This window comes from Rhinolophus sinicus, chromosome 3, assembly GCF_057876585.1.
Source record: "Rhinolophus sinicus isolate RSI-liver-muscle chromosome 3, RSI-T2T, whole genome shotgun sequence".
Lineage (NCBI taxonomy): Eukaryota > Metazoa > Chordata > Mammalia > Chiroptera > Rhinolophidae > Rhinolophus > Rhinolophus sinicus.
In genome coordinates this window covers 56,836,174-56,854,215 of record NC_142503.1, presented here as the reverse complement: position 1 = coordinate 56,854,215, position 18,042 = coordinate 56,836,174, and the positions used below count along the sequence as shown (strand labels likewise).

Here is an 18,042-nt window from a genome sequence, read left to right as displayed (position 1 = left end):
TTATATAGATACTACTTTATTAGTCTTAATTCTTTAAGATTCCTATTGTTCAAATTATAATAAGTATTACCAGTGAGTCATTTTTAATCTCACTTTTCCAAAGTTAAATTTCTGCTTTGAATCCAAAAACTTGTCAGAACACATCTTTTTGTGTTGTACTACTAATTTTGAGGAAGTTTACCCATTCTTTAATAAATCTGCAAAGTGAGAATCATTAACCAAAAAGTTTTTTTTCTTCTAGATCATATATTTTAGTAAAACTCTTCTTTGGAGAGCTTACACACTTTGGCATCAAAGAGTACAGTGGTATCCCGATCCCATTTCCTCCCATAAAACTGAAAGCATGCAGTTAAAGCTGCTTAGATTTTATTAGAGTCTCCATTTAAAAATATTATTTCAAGTGGAATTCAGGTCTACAGACAAACTTTTACATATAAGAGCATCTCTGTATTGCTTATTTTCCAGAATGAATTTTTGATGTAAAACTTTTAAACGTTCCTATCATGAAGCCTCATCATTGATCATAAACTTAAATACTATTTCCATAATAGCTTCTTGGCTTCAAAGGATTCCTTTACTGTTCTGAATAGTTCATCCTTAGTAATTTCTTTTGGTACTTCTTTGAATGACCAATAATTTACTTTCAAGTAATTCTCTAAAATCTGTAGATTAATCAGTCTCTAGTGAAAATGTAATCTCTGTATCTACATTCAGGCCATCATTTAATTCACCAATGCATTTACTGATAATCCTATCTGAACACAAATCTAATACTATTTGAAAGTGGTATCTTTTCTATTTCTTTTGCTTTTTGGCCTCAAACAAAAAGTTGGCAATTTTCATGCAGACTGACAAAACAAGCAATTCTCCAAATCTGGGTGAGGTACTCTGGCTTTTGCTTTAGCTATTAATTGCATGATCTCCTAACAAGCTTCCCAAGTGTAACCTCATACTGCAGGAACAGACAGATCGGTGAGAGGAGGGGGTTGGGGAGTGGGAGGAGAAGAAAGAAGAAACTGTTTTATTTGGAGCTCACAGTTCAGTGGTAGTATGGTGCCAGCAGAGTGGGCTTGGCACCACTAATATTCAGTAACTTTTATGCAGTATTTAGGCTGAGGAAGAGAAGACTCAGTGGATTTAGCTATCTAAATTCAATACATTGATTATCAAGTGGCCTAATTAATGGGTTGTATTTTTAAAATTAAGGCTACTGTTTTCATCTTGTGAATTTAATGACTTGCCAGTTTTAATCACCAAATTGCCCTTTATGGTGGGAAAATATATACCTGTACATTAAAGCCAAATATAATGTAACAATGAAAAAAAATCTAAATTAGTTATTTTTCAAGAATTCCCTCATATATTTTACAGTAATAAAAACAATTTTAACTTCTGTGTTAATAGAAAAAAATATAAAAAACAAAATGAAACTAAATTTTACATGTGAACACAAAAAATAACTTCATTGATGATCAACAAAAAACTGTGAGTAAAGTAATATTCAGACGATCTGGGTGACTGAACAAAAAAGTCAGAGGGAAGTAGTGAAGTATGGCCACTACAGAAAGCTTTCTGTCTACAAGTTACGCACCAAATCTTTTCCACAATAAAATAATGAATTAAAACAGTTTACAGAGGGAGTCATACAAGTTCAAGTATTATAACTTTTGAAATGTAAAACATTTGTTTTAATATTTTTATTACAGTAACTTTACAACCACCAATATTTCAAGGAACACCTATAACATTCGTTGCACACTGGTTGGGAAGCACTGCTTTATCTAAAGAAATTCATACTCATCCTCCAAAACTCAGTTTAAGAACCACCTATTTCATTATCACTTATCTCAATAAGCTAGTCTCTAAAATCTCTTCCCTCTTGCAACTGTTGATAGCACAAGTCAGCCGTATTTGGGAAAGAACAGTGTGGTTGTCGCCCCATCTTCCATTTTACTCCCCCACACAGTATAACATCCTCACTATTTGGGTGGGATGATCAGCAGCAGGGCTGGGCACCTGATGCCCTCACTTTAAGGTAATCGCATTCCTTTGCTACCTCAGGTAACCCAAGACTAGAAACTAGTATCAGAGGTGGCTCAATAGTGCATTCATAGAATTTTTAATAGTTACTGAAGGGAATGCTCGTTTCTCCTTTCTCTGGTACTGTCACCTTGGTACCATGAAGGAAGGCAGAGCAGAGATGAAAGGGAGGCACAAGTCTTACCCAACCATATCTGAAGGCCAAGATTGCCATACTGTTAAAGGAGAGAAAAAAATCTTAAGAAATCCTATCTGACTGAAACTTTTTTTGGCATGTTCATTGGAACACCTGTTTTTATGATATATTAGGAAGTGCTCAGGAAAAAAAACATGAAGGGTATCAAGATCAAATGAATTAATGAAAGACTTCATATTACTCTCCCTTCTTAGTGATTCACAATATGAACACTAGATAAGACTCAAAAAAACCCTGCTGAAGGGAAAACTATTTGTTCAGTTCAGCATTTCCCAAACCTACTTTAAATATTTTTTAAAACCTGACTGTTAAAATCACAAGTAACATTAATGTGATCTCCAAAACACAGTTTGGAAAAAAGAAATGACTGCGTTGTAGCTCTATATTATTTTTCTTGCCGTTTTACCAATTTAATTAGGACAAAACTTAATTTTCTTAGTAGAAATGCCATCCTGCAGCAGAAAACCAAGTTGTTAAAAACATTTAATTGATTTGTTATTAATCATTACAATAGATAATAAAAATATATCTAAAAAAAACTCTGTAATGGATTATTGATAATACTGGATGGATTACAGATAATAAAGGCTATCGTACTTGAGCAAAAAACTAGCTATAATCAAAAGCTGCATTTCCCATGTGATGTTCAGGACTTAGCTTTAGCGTACACATTTATATACATTATTTTAAAAAAATTTAAATTAACGTTAAGAACTGTTTTAATTTCAAATTTAAAATACTCTCTTTCCTACTGAAACAACTGTTTTTATATTACGATTGTTTCTCAATGTCAAATTTCTTAGGAACATGACTATCCAATTAATAGTACAAATGACTATACCTAGTACTATTATTAGATGCACTGAGTTAACAGAGAATGTGATGAAATAGGGGAAAATGACAACACTTAAAGTACGTCACTCAAAAGATTGGTGGTAGGGGCAGGGAGGAAATATGCTGCAAACAGATCAAGTTTTACCATAAGAAATGTCATTCCAAGATTTCTATGTAATACAGTAGAATATAATTTTATGCATAGGTTTGAGTCTAAAGGAAGGAAGGATGACGAAAATTACCCCAGAAAGTAAATCTGACATTTTTAGATGATTTTAGGGCTATCAAAATTGGTTTGCTATGCTTTGAAATGATCTAAATATACCCACTATTTTATTAATAAACCAACTACAAAAAGAGATATGAAACCAATTTCTTACCTGCCAAAGAGACTATCATGAACAACATAGACAGAACATACACTGAGATCTATTAATCCTTTTGGTTTTGTAGCTCGTTTTTCACTCTCAAAATAAATAAGTTGGGCATCACTGCCCTCTAAGATAAAATATAAATTTTTCCATCGTTTTCCTTTGCCTGTTAAAAAAAAAAAAAAAAAAGGTTTCCCTTAGCTAAATGGTTAATTGTGAAGTCATATGTACTAAAATCATAAAAATTATTGCTGAAAATAAAAAATATACTTCAATTTGTATTGCAAAGAACACACTAACCCTTATAAAAAAAGAATATGTAATTTATCTGTAGAAAAACAACTTTTGTTATATTGCTTGTTTTTTAATGAATCACAGAGTAAACCTAAACTACATCTTTGGAAATTTCATTACAATAAGCTCTTTAAAATTCTTGTCTAGGAGTAATTCCTTTTCATCCGTAAGAAAAAAAAGAAAAAAAACTCTTCCACTAACCCTGTGTCCCTCCAACCCCCCAACATTTCCTTAATGTCAAATTAAGGCGAATCTATAAAATAAAAACATCAATACCATGAATGAGCCAAGTACCATAAGAAGTTTCACTTAAAAAAAAAAAAGAATATGGAGTAGGGAGGAGGCAAAGAATCAAATACTTTGCACTGGAACTGATCTCAGGAATTAAAGACATACTTGGAAATATATAAGCTTGTTTCCTAAAACTCTGCTTGGAAATGTGGACTTACATACCCAGACTAGAATTTATAGGATGCTTAGATAAAAGCTCTAACAAGGGTCAATTACTAATAAGATAGGGCAAAACAACTTGTTAAATACATATCTCAATGATAAGTTTTAGGCCCAATATTTAAAATGCTTCATTGTAAACGATAAAATACTAAAAATTGAATCTTTACCCTTAAAAATTTACACTTACCTTTTTTTAGAAGATAACCTTTTTTAACAATATTTTTATAAAAGGCATCCTTTGTTTTTCGACGAATTGTATTATAGATTTCCTTACCATCCACTGCATCATTAAGTACTTGTTCTTGATCCTGTATTTTTAAAAGTATTAACAATTGCTTCATGAATTCTTGATGAAAATTAAGTAAAATCTAAACTACCAATTAAAACCCAGGTTATGTGTCTGTCTAGACATTAAAAAATGTTTTAAGTACTAAAATCTAAAAGAATGTAACACATATAGTAAGAGATCCTCTGCTTTCCAAAGAAATTCTCAAAAAGGTTTCCTTACCATTTCTCGTGAACACGGACAACTAATAAGTTATTTTAAAAAATACAGTAGTTTCCCCACCCCCCATTCTATAGTTTCGCTTTCTGTAGTTTTAGTCACCCATGGTCAACCACTGTCCAAAAATGTTAAATTCCAGAAATAAAACAATTCATGTTTCAAACTGCACATTGTTTTGAGTAGCTGATGGAATCTCGCTCATCCCGCTCCATTCCGCCTGAGACGTGAATTATCCCATCATCCAGTGCATCGTGCTGTACCCTCCTGTACCCACCCATTAGCCATCTCAGTTATAAGATCAACTGTTGAGGTATCTCAGAGCTTGTATTCAAGTAACGCTTATACTGTGTTTCCCTGAAACTAAGACCTAGCAGGACAATCAGCTCTAATGCGTCTTTTGGAGCAAAAATTAACATAAGACATTATATAATATATATAATGTAAGACCTGGTCTTATATTACAGTAAAATAAGATAAGGTCTTATATTAATTTCTGCTTCAAAAGACACATTAGAGCTGATTGTCCTGCTAGGTCTTAGTTTCAGGGAAACACGGTAGTAACCTAATATTATGTCACAGTTCCTATGTCATTCACCTCACTCATCTCATCATGTAGGCATTGTATCATCTCACATCATCACAAGGAGGGTGAGTACCGTACAATAAGATATTTTGAGGGAGAGATCACATCCACATAACTTTTATTACAGTATATTGTTATAACTTTTATTTTGTTATTAATTATTGTTAATCTCTTGCTGTGCCTAATTTATAAACCAAACTTTATCACAGGTATGTATGTGTTGGAAAAAACAGTCCATCTGCAGGTTCAGGCATCCACTGGGGGTCTTGAAACGTATCCCTCGCAGATGAGAGAGGACTACTGTATAGTTAGTTTTGTTGTGTTTTACAGCAAATAACACTGTTTTGTCCCAACATAAGAGATAAATTAAGACACAATTTAAGCATAAAGCAAATTCATGTATGTTTATGTACAAATATGTTTGCAAGAAATGCTAGGTGAATGCAGAAAACTGCACGCAGCTGATCTGAGATACATGGGGATACACAAAACACCTCAGATCCCCCACAGTTCACCAAGTGTTATAATGCCATCTGCCATCTGATTTCGGAGAATCTTCCTTTCACCACTTCATAATATTCAAAACACTCCCAATGACCACTTCCACAAGTAAACCAGATCTTTTTAAAGGTAAAGTACCATATTTATTGTTGTTTATATATTTCTTAACCATTTAACATATAAAAACTATGCTACATTTTTCTTTGGCTTATCTTTGTGTGTCACCGATGAAGCTTTTGAGTGTTGGGGCCCCACCCACACTTTTCCCATTACTCTGTGGTCTTTTTGCATGACTTTACATACCACTGTGGTTTTTAGGAATGCATATGTCTTAACTGCTACCCTCCCCCCCCAATAAAAAGACATATGACATCAGAAAGAATATATCTTTCCAAAATAAATCAATCTTCAGTGTTACCATCAGGGTACATGGACTCAATTTTAGTTTTTCAGTTTCTTTTTTGAGCAGTTTACTATTAGCAAGGATTAGTATTTTATGACTTTCTTATTAAAGATTTTATGGGTCCATTTGATCCTTTTCTAAGATATGAGATTCTCATGAATCTCATTTTTCCTGTATCTTGAAACTTTCTGCTGTTTCATCATCTTAGGAACCATTGCATCATTACTCAACAATTATTCCCAAGTATATGTTAAAGAGCAGGAGCTGGCAAACCATGGTACATGTGCCAAATTCAGCCCACTGATTGTTTGGAGAGATAGAGTTCTACTGGAACACAGCCACACTCATTCTTTGGTAACATCTGTGGCTGCTTTTATACCACAGAGGCAGTGTTTAGGAGTTGAGACAGAGATTAAATGCCCCATACCACCTAAAATAGTTATTCTCTGGCTCTTTACATAACAAGTTTGCCAACCCCTGGCCTAGAGGATGATGAGATAGTAAAATAAACCATCTCTATTGCATCACCCTTTGGCTTTTTTTTTTTTTTAACGAATGTGCCAAGTATTGCATCATCTTTTAAAGAAGTACAGAAAACTGTATTTGTTGTCTTTTTATTAGCTTTCATTGAACACAGTTGAATAAATTGCAGGACTCTTAGTTTTCTGCTCATAATAGTAACAAGAAAATACTGACAAAGGAATATGTTCTTCAATTATTAAAAGAATCAGAAGATGAATGGAAAAAAACAGATGGCAGCACTCTGGAATCTAGTGTTATGCTAAAATTGATTTTGATAAGCAAAATCTAAGACTATAATTCTTCAGAGGATAATGATATCCTTGGTAAATTTTCTCAAAAGAATTTCTGAGTGAACGATACATTTCTAGGGGAAAAAGGGAATACAAATGGTGTTCCCATTTGTTAGTCAATAGGAAGGACATCATCATGCAGTATTTTGTGACAAGAATTTGGATTATGCTGTTTTGATAAAAGGAAATGAGACTATTCTCTAAATTTTCATGTTTGTGCACCAAAATTTACTTCATATGATTTGTAAATGGACAAAAGGTAATCTGAAGCCAAAGGTTATTGAAAGGAGACATATAATGTAGAAATTAAAAATTCACCATATTGATCATTCTAATTGATGTATATAAACCTAAACATAAACTGTATTTTACACTTATGGAGCAAAGAAGACTGTACTCTCCAACAAAAATATGAGCTTTCAAAGTTTTCTAAATTATTGCATATGATGATGAAGTGCAGGAACAATAAGAAAGAATCATACACTAGAACCCAGGAGAGATGTATTTAAAATGTGGACTCACTATTCCATTTTGACAGTGAAAGTGGGAGAAGAACCAGAGTAATTATAAGCAAGAACTTACTAGAAATGTATCTGAAATCTGAAATTAGTATTTACAAAATGGGTATCTTGCAGGTCATGCATGATGAAGTCGAAGGACAGTTACTTGCATTTAAAAGACACTGCCGATTTCTGGTATGTAAGCAAATAGGTAACAAAAATTTGGGTTTGCTACATTTAAATTCTTATTAAATTTCGTTGTTTTAGACTATCCTTTTATTCTTCTTCTACGTATTACTCGTAAAATGACTTAAGGATATAAAAAATTAAAATGGATACATTGGACACCGATGATAAATAGTGATGACTACTTTCCTGTTTAATATAGATTTGTCACCAGTCTTTATTTCAATAGGTAATATTTGTATTAGCTACAGAATGGGGCATATATTTGTAGTTTGTTATTTAAGACATATTACTATGCTAACATTTGGATTGAAATACCTTATTTGAAGAAAATTTATATAGCTCTTTTAAAAATTATGTTATGGTTGGGGCTGATACATAGTTCTACAAATCCTAAAGGATTCAAATAAATCAGAAGGCACTCTCTGCAAGAACACAACTTCATTTTCCAAGTTCTAGTATATCACTGGATGATGGGGGGTGGGGGGTGGGGAGATTCTAGGCCCACTGAAACAGTTCTGGAGAAGGAAGTTTTATATACTCCTCCCTAACGGAAGTAAATAATCTGACTGGTGAAAGTCTGACAGTTTTGAGGCAAGCTTTTGCATTGAAGTTAGGTATGCAGGGTCCTGAAGCCAGACATAAGTTGTAAATCCTGCCTTTGTCACTTAGTGGCTTAAAAAAATTCCACTTCATAAATTAATTCAATAAATGTTTGTTGAGTCAGGCATTGTTCTAGTTCTTAAGATCCACTAGTGAACAAATCAAAAGATCCTTATCCTCAAGGAACTTATATTCTAATGAGGAAAAGAGATAACATAAGGAAATTGTATTATTCATTAATTGATGATAAATGGGTTACAGGGTAGAGCAAGTAGCAATATTAAATAAGGAGTATGGGTAAGTCTCATTGTAAAGCTCATTTCTGAGAAAACTTGAAAGAAGTAAGAGAGTGAGGTAAGTGGATAATTGAGGGAAAATCATTTTGGGCAGAGTGAAAGCTAGAACAAAGATCCTAATGCAAAAAAGAGCCTGGCATATTTTCAAAGGTAGCAGAAGATGCCAGTATCAGTGGAGACAAGTGAGAGGAGAGCAGAAAGAAATGATTACAGATAACCACTGGGATGCCACTCTAGGATCTTGATGCCATTTTAAAGACTTTCACTTTTATTCTGAATGAAATGTAGAACACCTGCAAGTATTAAAGATAGGTCTGACATGATCTGACTCACATTTTAAATGGATCCCTCTGACTGTTGTGCATTGTTAAGGAGACAAAGGTAAAAACATGGTATGAAATCAGATTCTGGTGGTAGTCATATTCTAGATATATTTTGAAGGCAGAGTCAGCATGATGTTCCTGAGAATTTAGATACAGAGTGTAGGAGAGAAAGAGAAGAGTCAAGGATGACTTGATGACTTAAGTAATTTATTTAACCTCTCAGGTATCAGTTTCCGTACCTGTACAATGGGTATAACTAGAGTATCAATCTCATCAAGTTGCTGAAAAAATTAAATAACTTAATACGTTTGAGAAACTGCCTAAAACATAAAATACTCAAAAACATTATTTTTATTGCGGGGTGCATTGCTCAAAAGGCTCCTTCTTTTTTTCTAATGTCTGTCTCAGGAAATGGTAGTTCCACAAAGTAGACAGACCTAGCTAGGATTCTGTTCTAGCTACTTCCCCAACTGAGTTGGGGTATGCAGGGTCACTGCAGGGGAAGTGAGCTAATTTTCTAGCTATCCAGTTTTTCCATTAATAAAAGGATATTACTAGTCTTTGTGTCTCTAACAGAATATTGCTGGAAAGGATAGATAAATGGTATGATTCCCAAACTTCTACTGTCACCTACTTTTACTCCAGGCTGAAACTAATACACTTCAAAAGTCTATGGTTTTTATGTAGTAATCAAATTGCTTTGTAAGTATTCCTGAAGCATTCAAAGCATTATAGGCACTTGTGCAAATGACAACAATCTGAGGTTTGTTCACATATGAAATCGTAACACAAGTAAGAGTAGGGCACACTGTATATTTGAAGTAATTCTTAAAACAACCTGTAACTTAAGTACGAAAGTTTAATAGATGTCACGTGCTGCTTATTTTTCTAACTGTAAAAATTAAGTTAGTTAATTCTACACACAAATTCATGATGGGAAAAAATGTATGACTTAATTTGTAGACAAAGTTTGTGGACTTCTGAAACAAATTTAAACCATCATTAACTCAAATAGCCAATGTGAATTACAATTAATGATATAGCAATGGGAATGAGTGGCAGGAGGTGTCATCTAGAGGTAAAGGCACCTCTGACTACTAATAAAAAGACCCTGAGCAGTGGTTTCTAGAAAGCACACACCACACTATGTGGTTAAATTTTAAAAAGTTAGTTTTCCATATGCAGTTATTAGAATAATGAACAGCCAACATCTGCCAGAAGTGCCAACAAAAGTGGTCCATCAATGCTGACCAGTTATTAATTAAGAAGGTATCGGGGAAGTGAAATTTGAGATAGATCATAAACTAGCAATTCTTAGAAAGACAGAGAGGAAGAGACTGACATGGAGATAGCAACAAGCACAATGAGATTAAGACACAGTGAGAATATAGAGGGTGAAGTGGGTGCTTCCTGCTAGAAGCAGACAATCATTCACTCAATTAATATTGATGGAATATCTAATGCCAGGTGCTATTCTAGGCACTGGGAATACAACACAAAACCCCTGCTCTTGTGAACCAGAAAAGTATGAGCAAATGAAGCAAGATGTATTAAAATGTGACAAGATTATGATAATTCTTGAATTTATATTAAGCATCAGAATAATGATTCCCCCCTCAGCAACTTCAATGAGTAGTAGTTATAGCCATCTGAAATTAACTTTTTAGGAGGAAGGAAAATTGAGAGAAGCTAGAGACACTACAAATCACTGTACAAGTTTAGTTGGGTAGTACACAAAACCTCTCATAATCCGTTTTTATGTCTCTGGGAATGTCACTACCTGCATTTTCCACATAGGAAAATTCTTAGTCACTCTTTTGAAGTACAGTCAAGCACTGCATAAAGATGGACCACATGTAAGATTATAATGGAGCTGAAAAACTATTGCCTAGTGAGCTTGTAGATGTTGCAGCTGTCACAATGTGGCAGCACTACACACCTGTCTGTGTTATGCTGTGGTAAACACACCTGTGTGCTGTCAGTCATAGAAAATTACAGCACGTCAAATTATGTACAGTACATACTACCTGACAATAAAAACTATGTTACTAGTTTCTGTATTTACTATACTATACCTTTTACTGCTATTTTAGAATGTACTTTCTACTTATAAAAAGTGTGTTGTACTATAGTATGCTGTTATGCCAGCAGCAGCCTCATACATCTCCCGTTCACCACACCTCTCTTGACTGCATCATTTGTCTTGGGCTTGATTTAATCTCATGTTGTTTTGTACAGCAACATGCTGTACATATTTGTAGCCGAGGAGCAACAGGCTATATGCCATACAGCCTGGGTGTATAGCAGGCTATCCCATCACTACATGATGATCACACAAAGACCCAACCACCTAGCAATGCATCTTTCAGAATGTATCCCTGAGATTGAGCAGCACATGACAGTATCCTTTTTTTAACCCTTGCTACAACCTTTCCCACCGAAACTTCAGGAAGTATGAAAAAGAAACACAGGCTAATTAATCTCCCTATGCATTAAGCAACTAATTTTCAACAGGCCCTCTTGTTCAAGGCCAATTTTTCCTTGTGTTCTGGATTTTAGTCACTCTTGCGTTCTCTAGGACCTTATACATCAAGTACTGCCACTACCTATCCCTCACCCCACCACTGTCACTCTCCTCTTTACAACTGGCTTCACGCAGAGCACAGAGACGTGCTCAAAACTCTCACCATAAAACCAAAGACAAACAAAGAAACAAATAAAAAGTTTAAAACCCTCTTGGCCCCACACTTTTCTTCTGGCTATGATTTTTTTATTTTCTTTAGTTACCAAGCTCACCTAGATAAGCCTGGCTGTGATTTCTCCTTACTGTCTCTACTTTTGCCTCCAACAAACTCACTCCTTCTACCCAGAGAAACTTGGTTTCTGCCCTCACCACTGCTTCTATTTTCAAAAAGCCATCAGGACTTCTTAATTATCTAAAACCAACATAAATAAAAACTAAGAGATTCTCTTACATTTATTTCCTGAAATAATTTGAATCCACAGTGTTAAATTTCATCCAATTTTAAATGCATGAGTATGTACATAAACATACCACCAACACCACATTTTAAAATAAAATGCTAATTATTGCAAAAAGAAAAACAACACTCACCTGCATTGGTACAGGTTCCTTAAGATAATAGCCTTCAACGATTTGTTCTTTTCGATAGTGATCTATGATATCCCCAATGCTGTTAAAATAAAAAGTACTTACATTAACATAATTTGTCCCATAAAAAATGGAATCTTGAAAACACATGCAAACCCTGTTAGCAAGGATTACTTATTTGCAAGTTTTTTCAGGAAGAATATAGCTCACTTATATTAACAGAATATATAATAACAGTCACATTATTTTACAAAAACAAAAACGTTCCCAATACTGGTTTACAGGTAAGAATACCTGAGTCAGAGATTCCAATTTTCCATACACATACTGAAGAATCACTATAAAGTGAGGAAAGAATTAAGAGTTTACTTTTACTTGTAATAAAAGTATTTCTGAGATTGAGAGAGAATAACTAACAGAGAAATGGCATTTAAATACCAGCAAGTAATGAGTTCAGGCAAACTTTAAGAATTTTTATTATCAAAACATTTACATAGTCTATTTTTATAAAAATCAGATGGAGTTAGGTCATAAAATATATAAATAGCAGGTGAAAGCCGAAGTAAAAAAAAAGAAAGACCAGGAGCAAATCTTAAAATACAGGATTATTACTATAGCAGGAAAGGATTATTTATGATTTTGATAAAAAATGCTATAAAATATTCTTTTTTTTTTAAGGGATTGTGTTAAATCTATAGCTTGCTTTGGGAACTACGGACATTTTTTTCCCAACTTTTTATTTATTTTAAATGTATTGTTCCTGGACCCATCAGCTCCAAGTCAAGTAGTTGTTTCAATCTAGTTGTGGAGGGCACAGCTTACAGTGGCCCATGTGGTGATCGAACTTGGTGTTACGAACATTGAGCTCTAATCAACTGAGCTAACCAGCCACCTAGTATGGACACTTTAATGACGTCAATTCTTCCTATCCATGAGCACAGTATATGCTTCCATTTATTTGTATGTTTTTCAGTGTCATAATTTTCTGAATACAGGTATTTTACCTCCTTGATTAAATTTATTCCTGGGTATTTTATTTTTTTTGATATAACTATAAATGCAATTGTTTCCTTAATTTCTCTTTCTGATAGTTCATTACTGGTATAAAAATGTAACCGATTTCTGAATATTAATTTTGTATCCTGCTACTTTACTGAATTCATTTATCAGTTCTACAATTTTTGGTGGAGTCTTCAGGGTTCTCTCTATATAGTTACCATGTCATCTACAAATAATGACCGTTTTACTGCTTCTTTTACAATTTGGATGCCTTTTATTTCTTTTTCTTGTCTGACTGTTGTGGCTAGGACATCTTAAAATATTCTTAACATTTGGGAAATATTACAAACAAAACTGAAAATAAATAACATTATATTTTAACACAAATTCGAGCATGACATGAAATTCTTAATAAAAAATGTGTTTCTCTATAATAAGTAGGCCATTTTATTGTCCTGAATATTTAAATCTTAGAATTTTAAATGTTCCTTTAGTACAGTAGAAGAAATGGGTATTTTAGGACACATAGGAAATATGTCTGTTAATACTCCATTTGATTTTTTTCAAATTCTTCCTACTGATATAATAATTGATATATATTGTAGATATACCGGGAGTGCCCAAAAAATGTATACACATTACTTGTATTCATCTTTTATTACCAGTATATATTGAGTATTACAATTTTAATAGTTTTTCCCTTTCATGAAATGCACATATGTTTTTTGGGCACCTTCTGCAGATAATTTTATATATATATGTATATCACTTGAATTTTTTTTCATAATTCTTCCTACTGACGGAATAGTTGGAATATAGAAAGTTACCTAGATACCTTTTATCTTTGGCGATATAGATGAATATATACACACACACTAATACATACATTTGTATCTCCAAAGATAGACACATATACACACATACACATATATGTGCCTCCAGAGATAAAATATCTCTGCTATACTAAAAATTTTAACCCAAATATAAATAATATTAAAAAGCAAAATAGAAGACTTGAAAAGATTGATAAAAGAATGAGCATGGCGGCGGCCAGATGGCTCAGTTGGTTAGAGCGCGGGCTCTGAACAACAAGGTTGCCAGTTCGATTCCCACATGGGTCAGTGAGCTGCACCCTCCACAACTAGATTGAAGACAATGAGCTGTCACTGAGCTGCCAGAGGGGCAGCCGGATGGCTCAGTTGGTTACAGCGCGAGCTCTCAACAAGCTTGCCAGTTCAATTCCCACATGGGATGCTGTGCTGCGCCCCCTGCAACTAAAATTGAAAATGGTGACTGGACTTGGCGCTGAGCTGTGCCCTCCACAACTAGATTGAAGGACAACTACTTGGAGCTGATGGGCCCTGGAGAAACACACTGTTCTCCAACATTCCCCAATTAAAAAAAAAAAAAAAAAAAAGGATGAGTATGAATTAATATGAAATAAATACGAGGCCGTATTTAACACAAGGGATGGTGGGGTGAGGTGGGGTGGAGAATAAGACAAGTAAAAAGGTATTATCATAAAAAGGACAAGAAAGATTATAAGTTTTTAAGGAAAAACACAGTATCACATTTTAATCCAAAAATGTTAAAAGAAAAATGAAAATCAGAAAAGAATACATTTGAAGACAGCTAGATGCTACCACTGAAATGACTGTTTCAAGTCAAAAAGCATCAAATCTATGAAAAAAATATATATCAAAGATTTCTGGCTCTGTAACTATAAAATGCAATCAATCCTGTGTAGTACCTCAACATTACAACATAATTCTAGTCCATGAGCTGAAAGAATAGGATACTATTGTACAGCACAGTTCAGACTTCCCAGGAACAAATTTAAAAGTGTGTAGCAACCGTTTGGATATATTTTTACCAATGAGCTGGACTTTCAAGAAGTTTTTTAAAAAATTCCTCTTTAGTTTACATTGTACCCAGGTACACTTAAAGAAACAGTCAAGGGAGATGAAACAAACCAAAATTTCCTAGACATTCTTTAATAGTTCTAGCCATGAAATCAGGTAAAATTTACATCTCAGAAAACTAAAACATGTTCACTATAAATGTATATGTGAAATAAATGTGAATTTCCAAAGAAACGATGTCCTGTACTTTCATTTTAGTGATTTAATTAATAAATAAAACTGCCTCTCTTTAAATCCTAGATAAATGTTAGTAATCTTCAAGGTCTAGCAAAATCCTCACTCCCTTCTAATCACCATCTGAACTACTCTCTTCCCACTGATTCTCCTACGCATATTTGTATATCCCTTAATTTTTCACAGTCAGCTTACCATCTTTTCCAATAGACCTGAGCAATGATAATGTAGGAACAGTGACTTTTTCTTTAATGTATATGCACAGGATTTGTGCAATATATTTCACTAAGTAGATTAGTTGATAAATGTTTGCTAAATTATATTTATTGCTAAATGCATCCACTCATTTTATGAAATTTTGAATATAGGAACACTGAAGTTATGTCTCAAAAGCAGTTTCTAAATAAACAGTCATAACTACTATCTCTTTTATCAAGACTACTGTAGAGTTAATGGGGAGATGGAACAGCAGAGTATGGCTCTGTCATATACATTTATTGGATAATCAACTTTACACTTCCATATCTAAACAATAAATGATAATCAGAAAGGTGTGTCTTTCTAAGTATTACTTGATCACTAATATTAATGCTGAAATGTATATATTTCCAAAACAATTCTAAAAACTGCTATTTTCCTGGCATCAGATTCACATAATTTTTGACGTTCCTTTAAAAATTTTTTTTAAATATTAAAACTAGAAACAATACTCCTGAACTTTTTATATGATGAGCATACCCATTGGGAATAAAACGCCTAAAAGTCAAAGATTTGGGGAAAGATCATGAACACTAAATTAACATATATTTAAAAAATTTTAAGCCTTTATTTTGCAAACAGACTCATAATTTGGAAAGAGATGTATACTTCAAATACTTCTTTCTTCCAGTTTCATTCTAGTCTTTATACATTAAAAAAAGAAAACCCTACTTTTATATATTACAGAGTGCCTCCACTATGTAGTGAGAATTTTCACCTTTGCAGAATGTGTATCATAAGGAAGTTTCAGTTAATAAACAAAACAAACTTCCTCCAAAATAAATCTATGTAAATTATTTAACCTTTAAAAAAACTCTCAGAATGGACATTTATCAATTCAATTAAGAATATGTTTTGATGCACCCCATGATTATTGCGGCACTATTCACAATAGCCAAGACATGGAAACAACTGAAATGCCTATCAATAGATGATTGGATAAAGAGATTATGGCACATTTATACAGTGGAGTATTACTCTGCCACAAAAAAGAATGAAATCTTACCATTTGCAACAACATGGATGGACCTAGAAGATATAATGCTAAGTGAAATAAGTCAGACTGAGAAAGACAAATATCATGTGATCTCATTTATATGTGGAATCTAAAGAACAAAGTAAACAGAAATACACTCATAGATACAGAGAACAAACTGATAGGTGACAGGTGGGAGGGGGTCGGGTGCATGAGTAAGAAAGGTGAAGGGATTAGGAAATACAAATTGGTAGTCACAAAATAGTCACAGGGATGGGAAATACAGTATGGGTAATACAGTCAATAATGTAAAAACTATGTATGGTGTCAGATGGGTACTAGATTTATCGGGGGGATCACTGCATAAATTATATAAATGTCTAATTGTTGTGCTGTACACCTGAAACTAATATAAAATAGCACACACACATATACCGGGGGTGCTAAAAAAATGTATAAAAGTGAACGCTTTAGTCAACGTTGCTTAAACAGTAGTTCGCTGTAATCAGAAGTGTCTGGACACTGATGGCAACCACTTTGAGCACCTCTTCTAATTGCAGAAGTCAAATGTGACTTGTATTCATCTTTTGTTATTGGTGTATATTGAGTATTACAATTTTAACAGTTTTCCTTTCTTAAAATGTGTATACATTTTTCTGGCACCCTCTGTATATGTATATATACGTACGTGTGTGCGCGCGCATATAGTCATGGGATATAAAGTACAGCGTAGGGAATATAATCAATGGTATTGTAATAGCTATGTATGGTAACAGATGGGTAGTAGACTTGGTGGGGTTATCACTTTGTGAGGGGTGTAAATGTCTAATCATCTTGTTTTGTACACTTAATACTAAAGAAAAAGAATGTATGTTTTGAATTTGTAGTTTATATATTCCAAATCTATAGAAAATTGGACAATGGGAAAATTAATTTACCTTCATTAAGAGCTCAAACTGCGGCCACTATTCAATGAGGATGTCTAAATGAGACTGTAATGTAGAAGGTACTCATACAGCTTATATATGAGTTTTGCAAAAGGATTCAACTGTCTAGACTTGATATTCTTCTATTTGATGTCTTATTTCTGTCCACTGAACTTCTGGCAAGCAACTAGAACTTGGGTTTTTTTTGTGTGTTTTTTTTTTTGTTATGCTTTGTTTTGTTTTCCATATAAACCAGCTGCTGGATCCCTATGTATTTAAAGATCAAGCTGGAATTGAGAAACATTCTAAATGGAATGGAGAATGCTACTGTGGTATTTTAACTTGCATTTTAGCCTCAAAAGAGGAAAACAATGCTAGTCTAGAGTTATCCAGTATGGGAAAACTTTTATATTCAGAAATAAAATGAAAGGTTACTTTTTACTACACAGAAAAAAATATACAGCTCTCATTCTGTCGTATGGTTTCTCTATTAACTTATTTATCTAATCAAGTGACTAAAATCATTCTGAGTTTTGGTACAAGTAAAAAGAGTTTACTTGGAATTTTAAACGTGAGAAGTAGGAACCAATAATTACAAATAAGAAATGTCAACATGAGAACAACCTAATTATATAATATTTGTAGTAAGTCTCAGGTTACTCCTTAAGAGCTTTTTTTCTCTATTAAAATGTCTCACTGATAAAAGTATGTAATGTATTTTCTTTTTCTTAGATGTTTTGCTGTCCTACAGATAATATATGGATGTAGCAAATTT

General features: G+C 33.5%; 1 protein-coding gene across 4 annotated transcripts in view; it reads right to left on the bottom strand.

Moving 5' to 3' along the window:
- Positions 1 to 18,042, bottom strand: part of RASA1 (RAS p21 protein activator 1) — a 98,191-nt gene that overhangs the window by 25,254 nt on the left and 54,895 nt on the right. For all 4 annotated transcript variants that reach the window (XM_019746367.3, XM_019746368.3, XM_088796602.1 and 1 more), the window contains exons 9-11: positions 12,016 to 12,094; positions 4,376 to 4,496; positions 3,451 to 3,607 (exon numbers count right to left, since the gene is read on the bottom strand). In XM_019746367.3, coding sequence (XP_019601926.3) covers positions 3,451 to 3,607; positions 4,376 to 4,496; positions 12,016 to 12,094 — 357 coding nt within the window. The remainder of the gene's footprint in view (positions 1 to 3,450; positions 3,608 to 4,375; positions 4,497 to 12,015; positions 12,095 to 18,042) is intronic.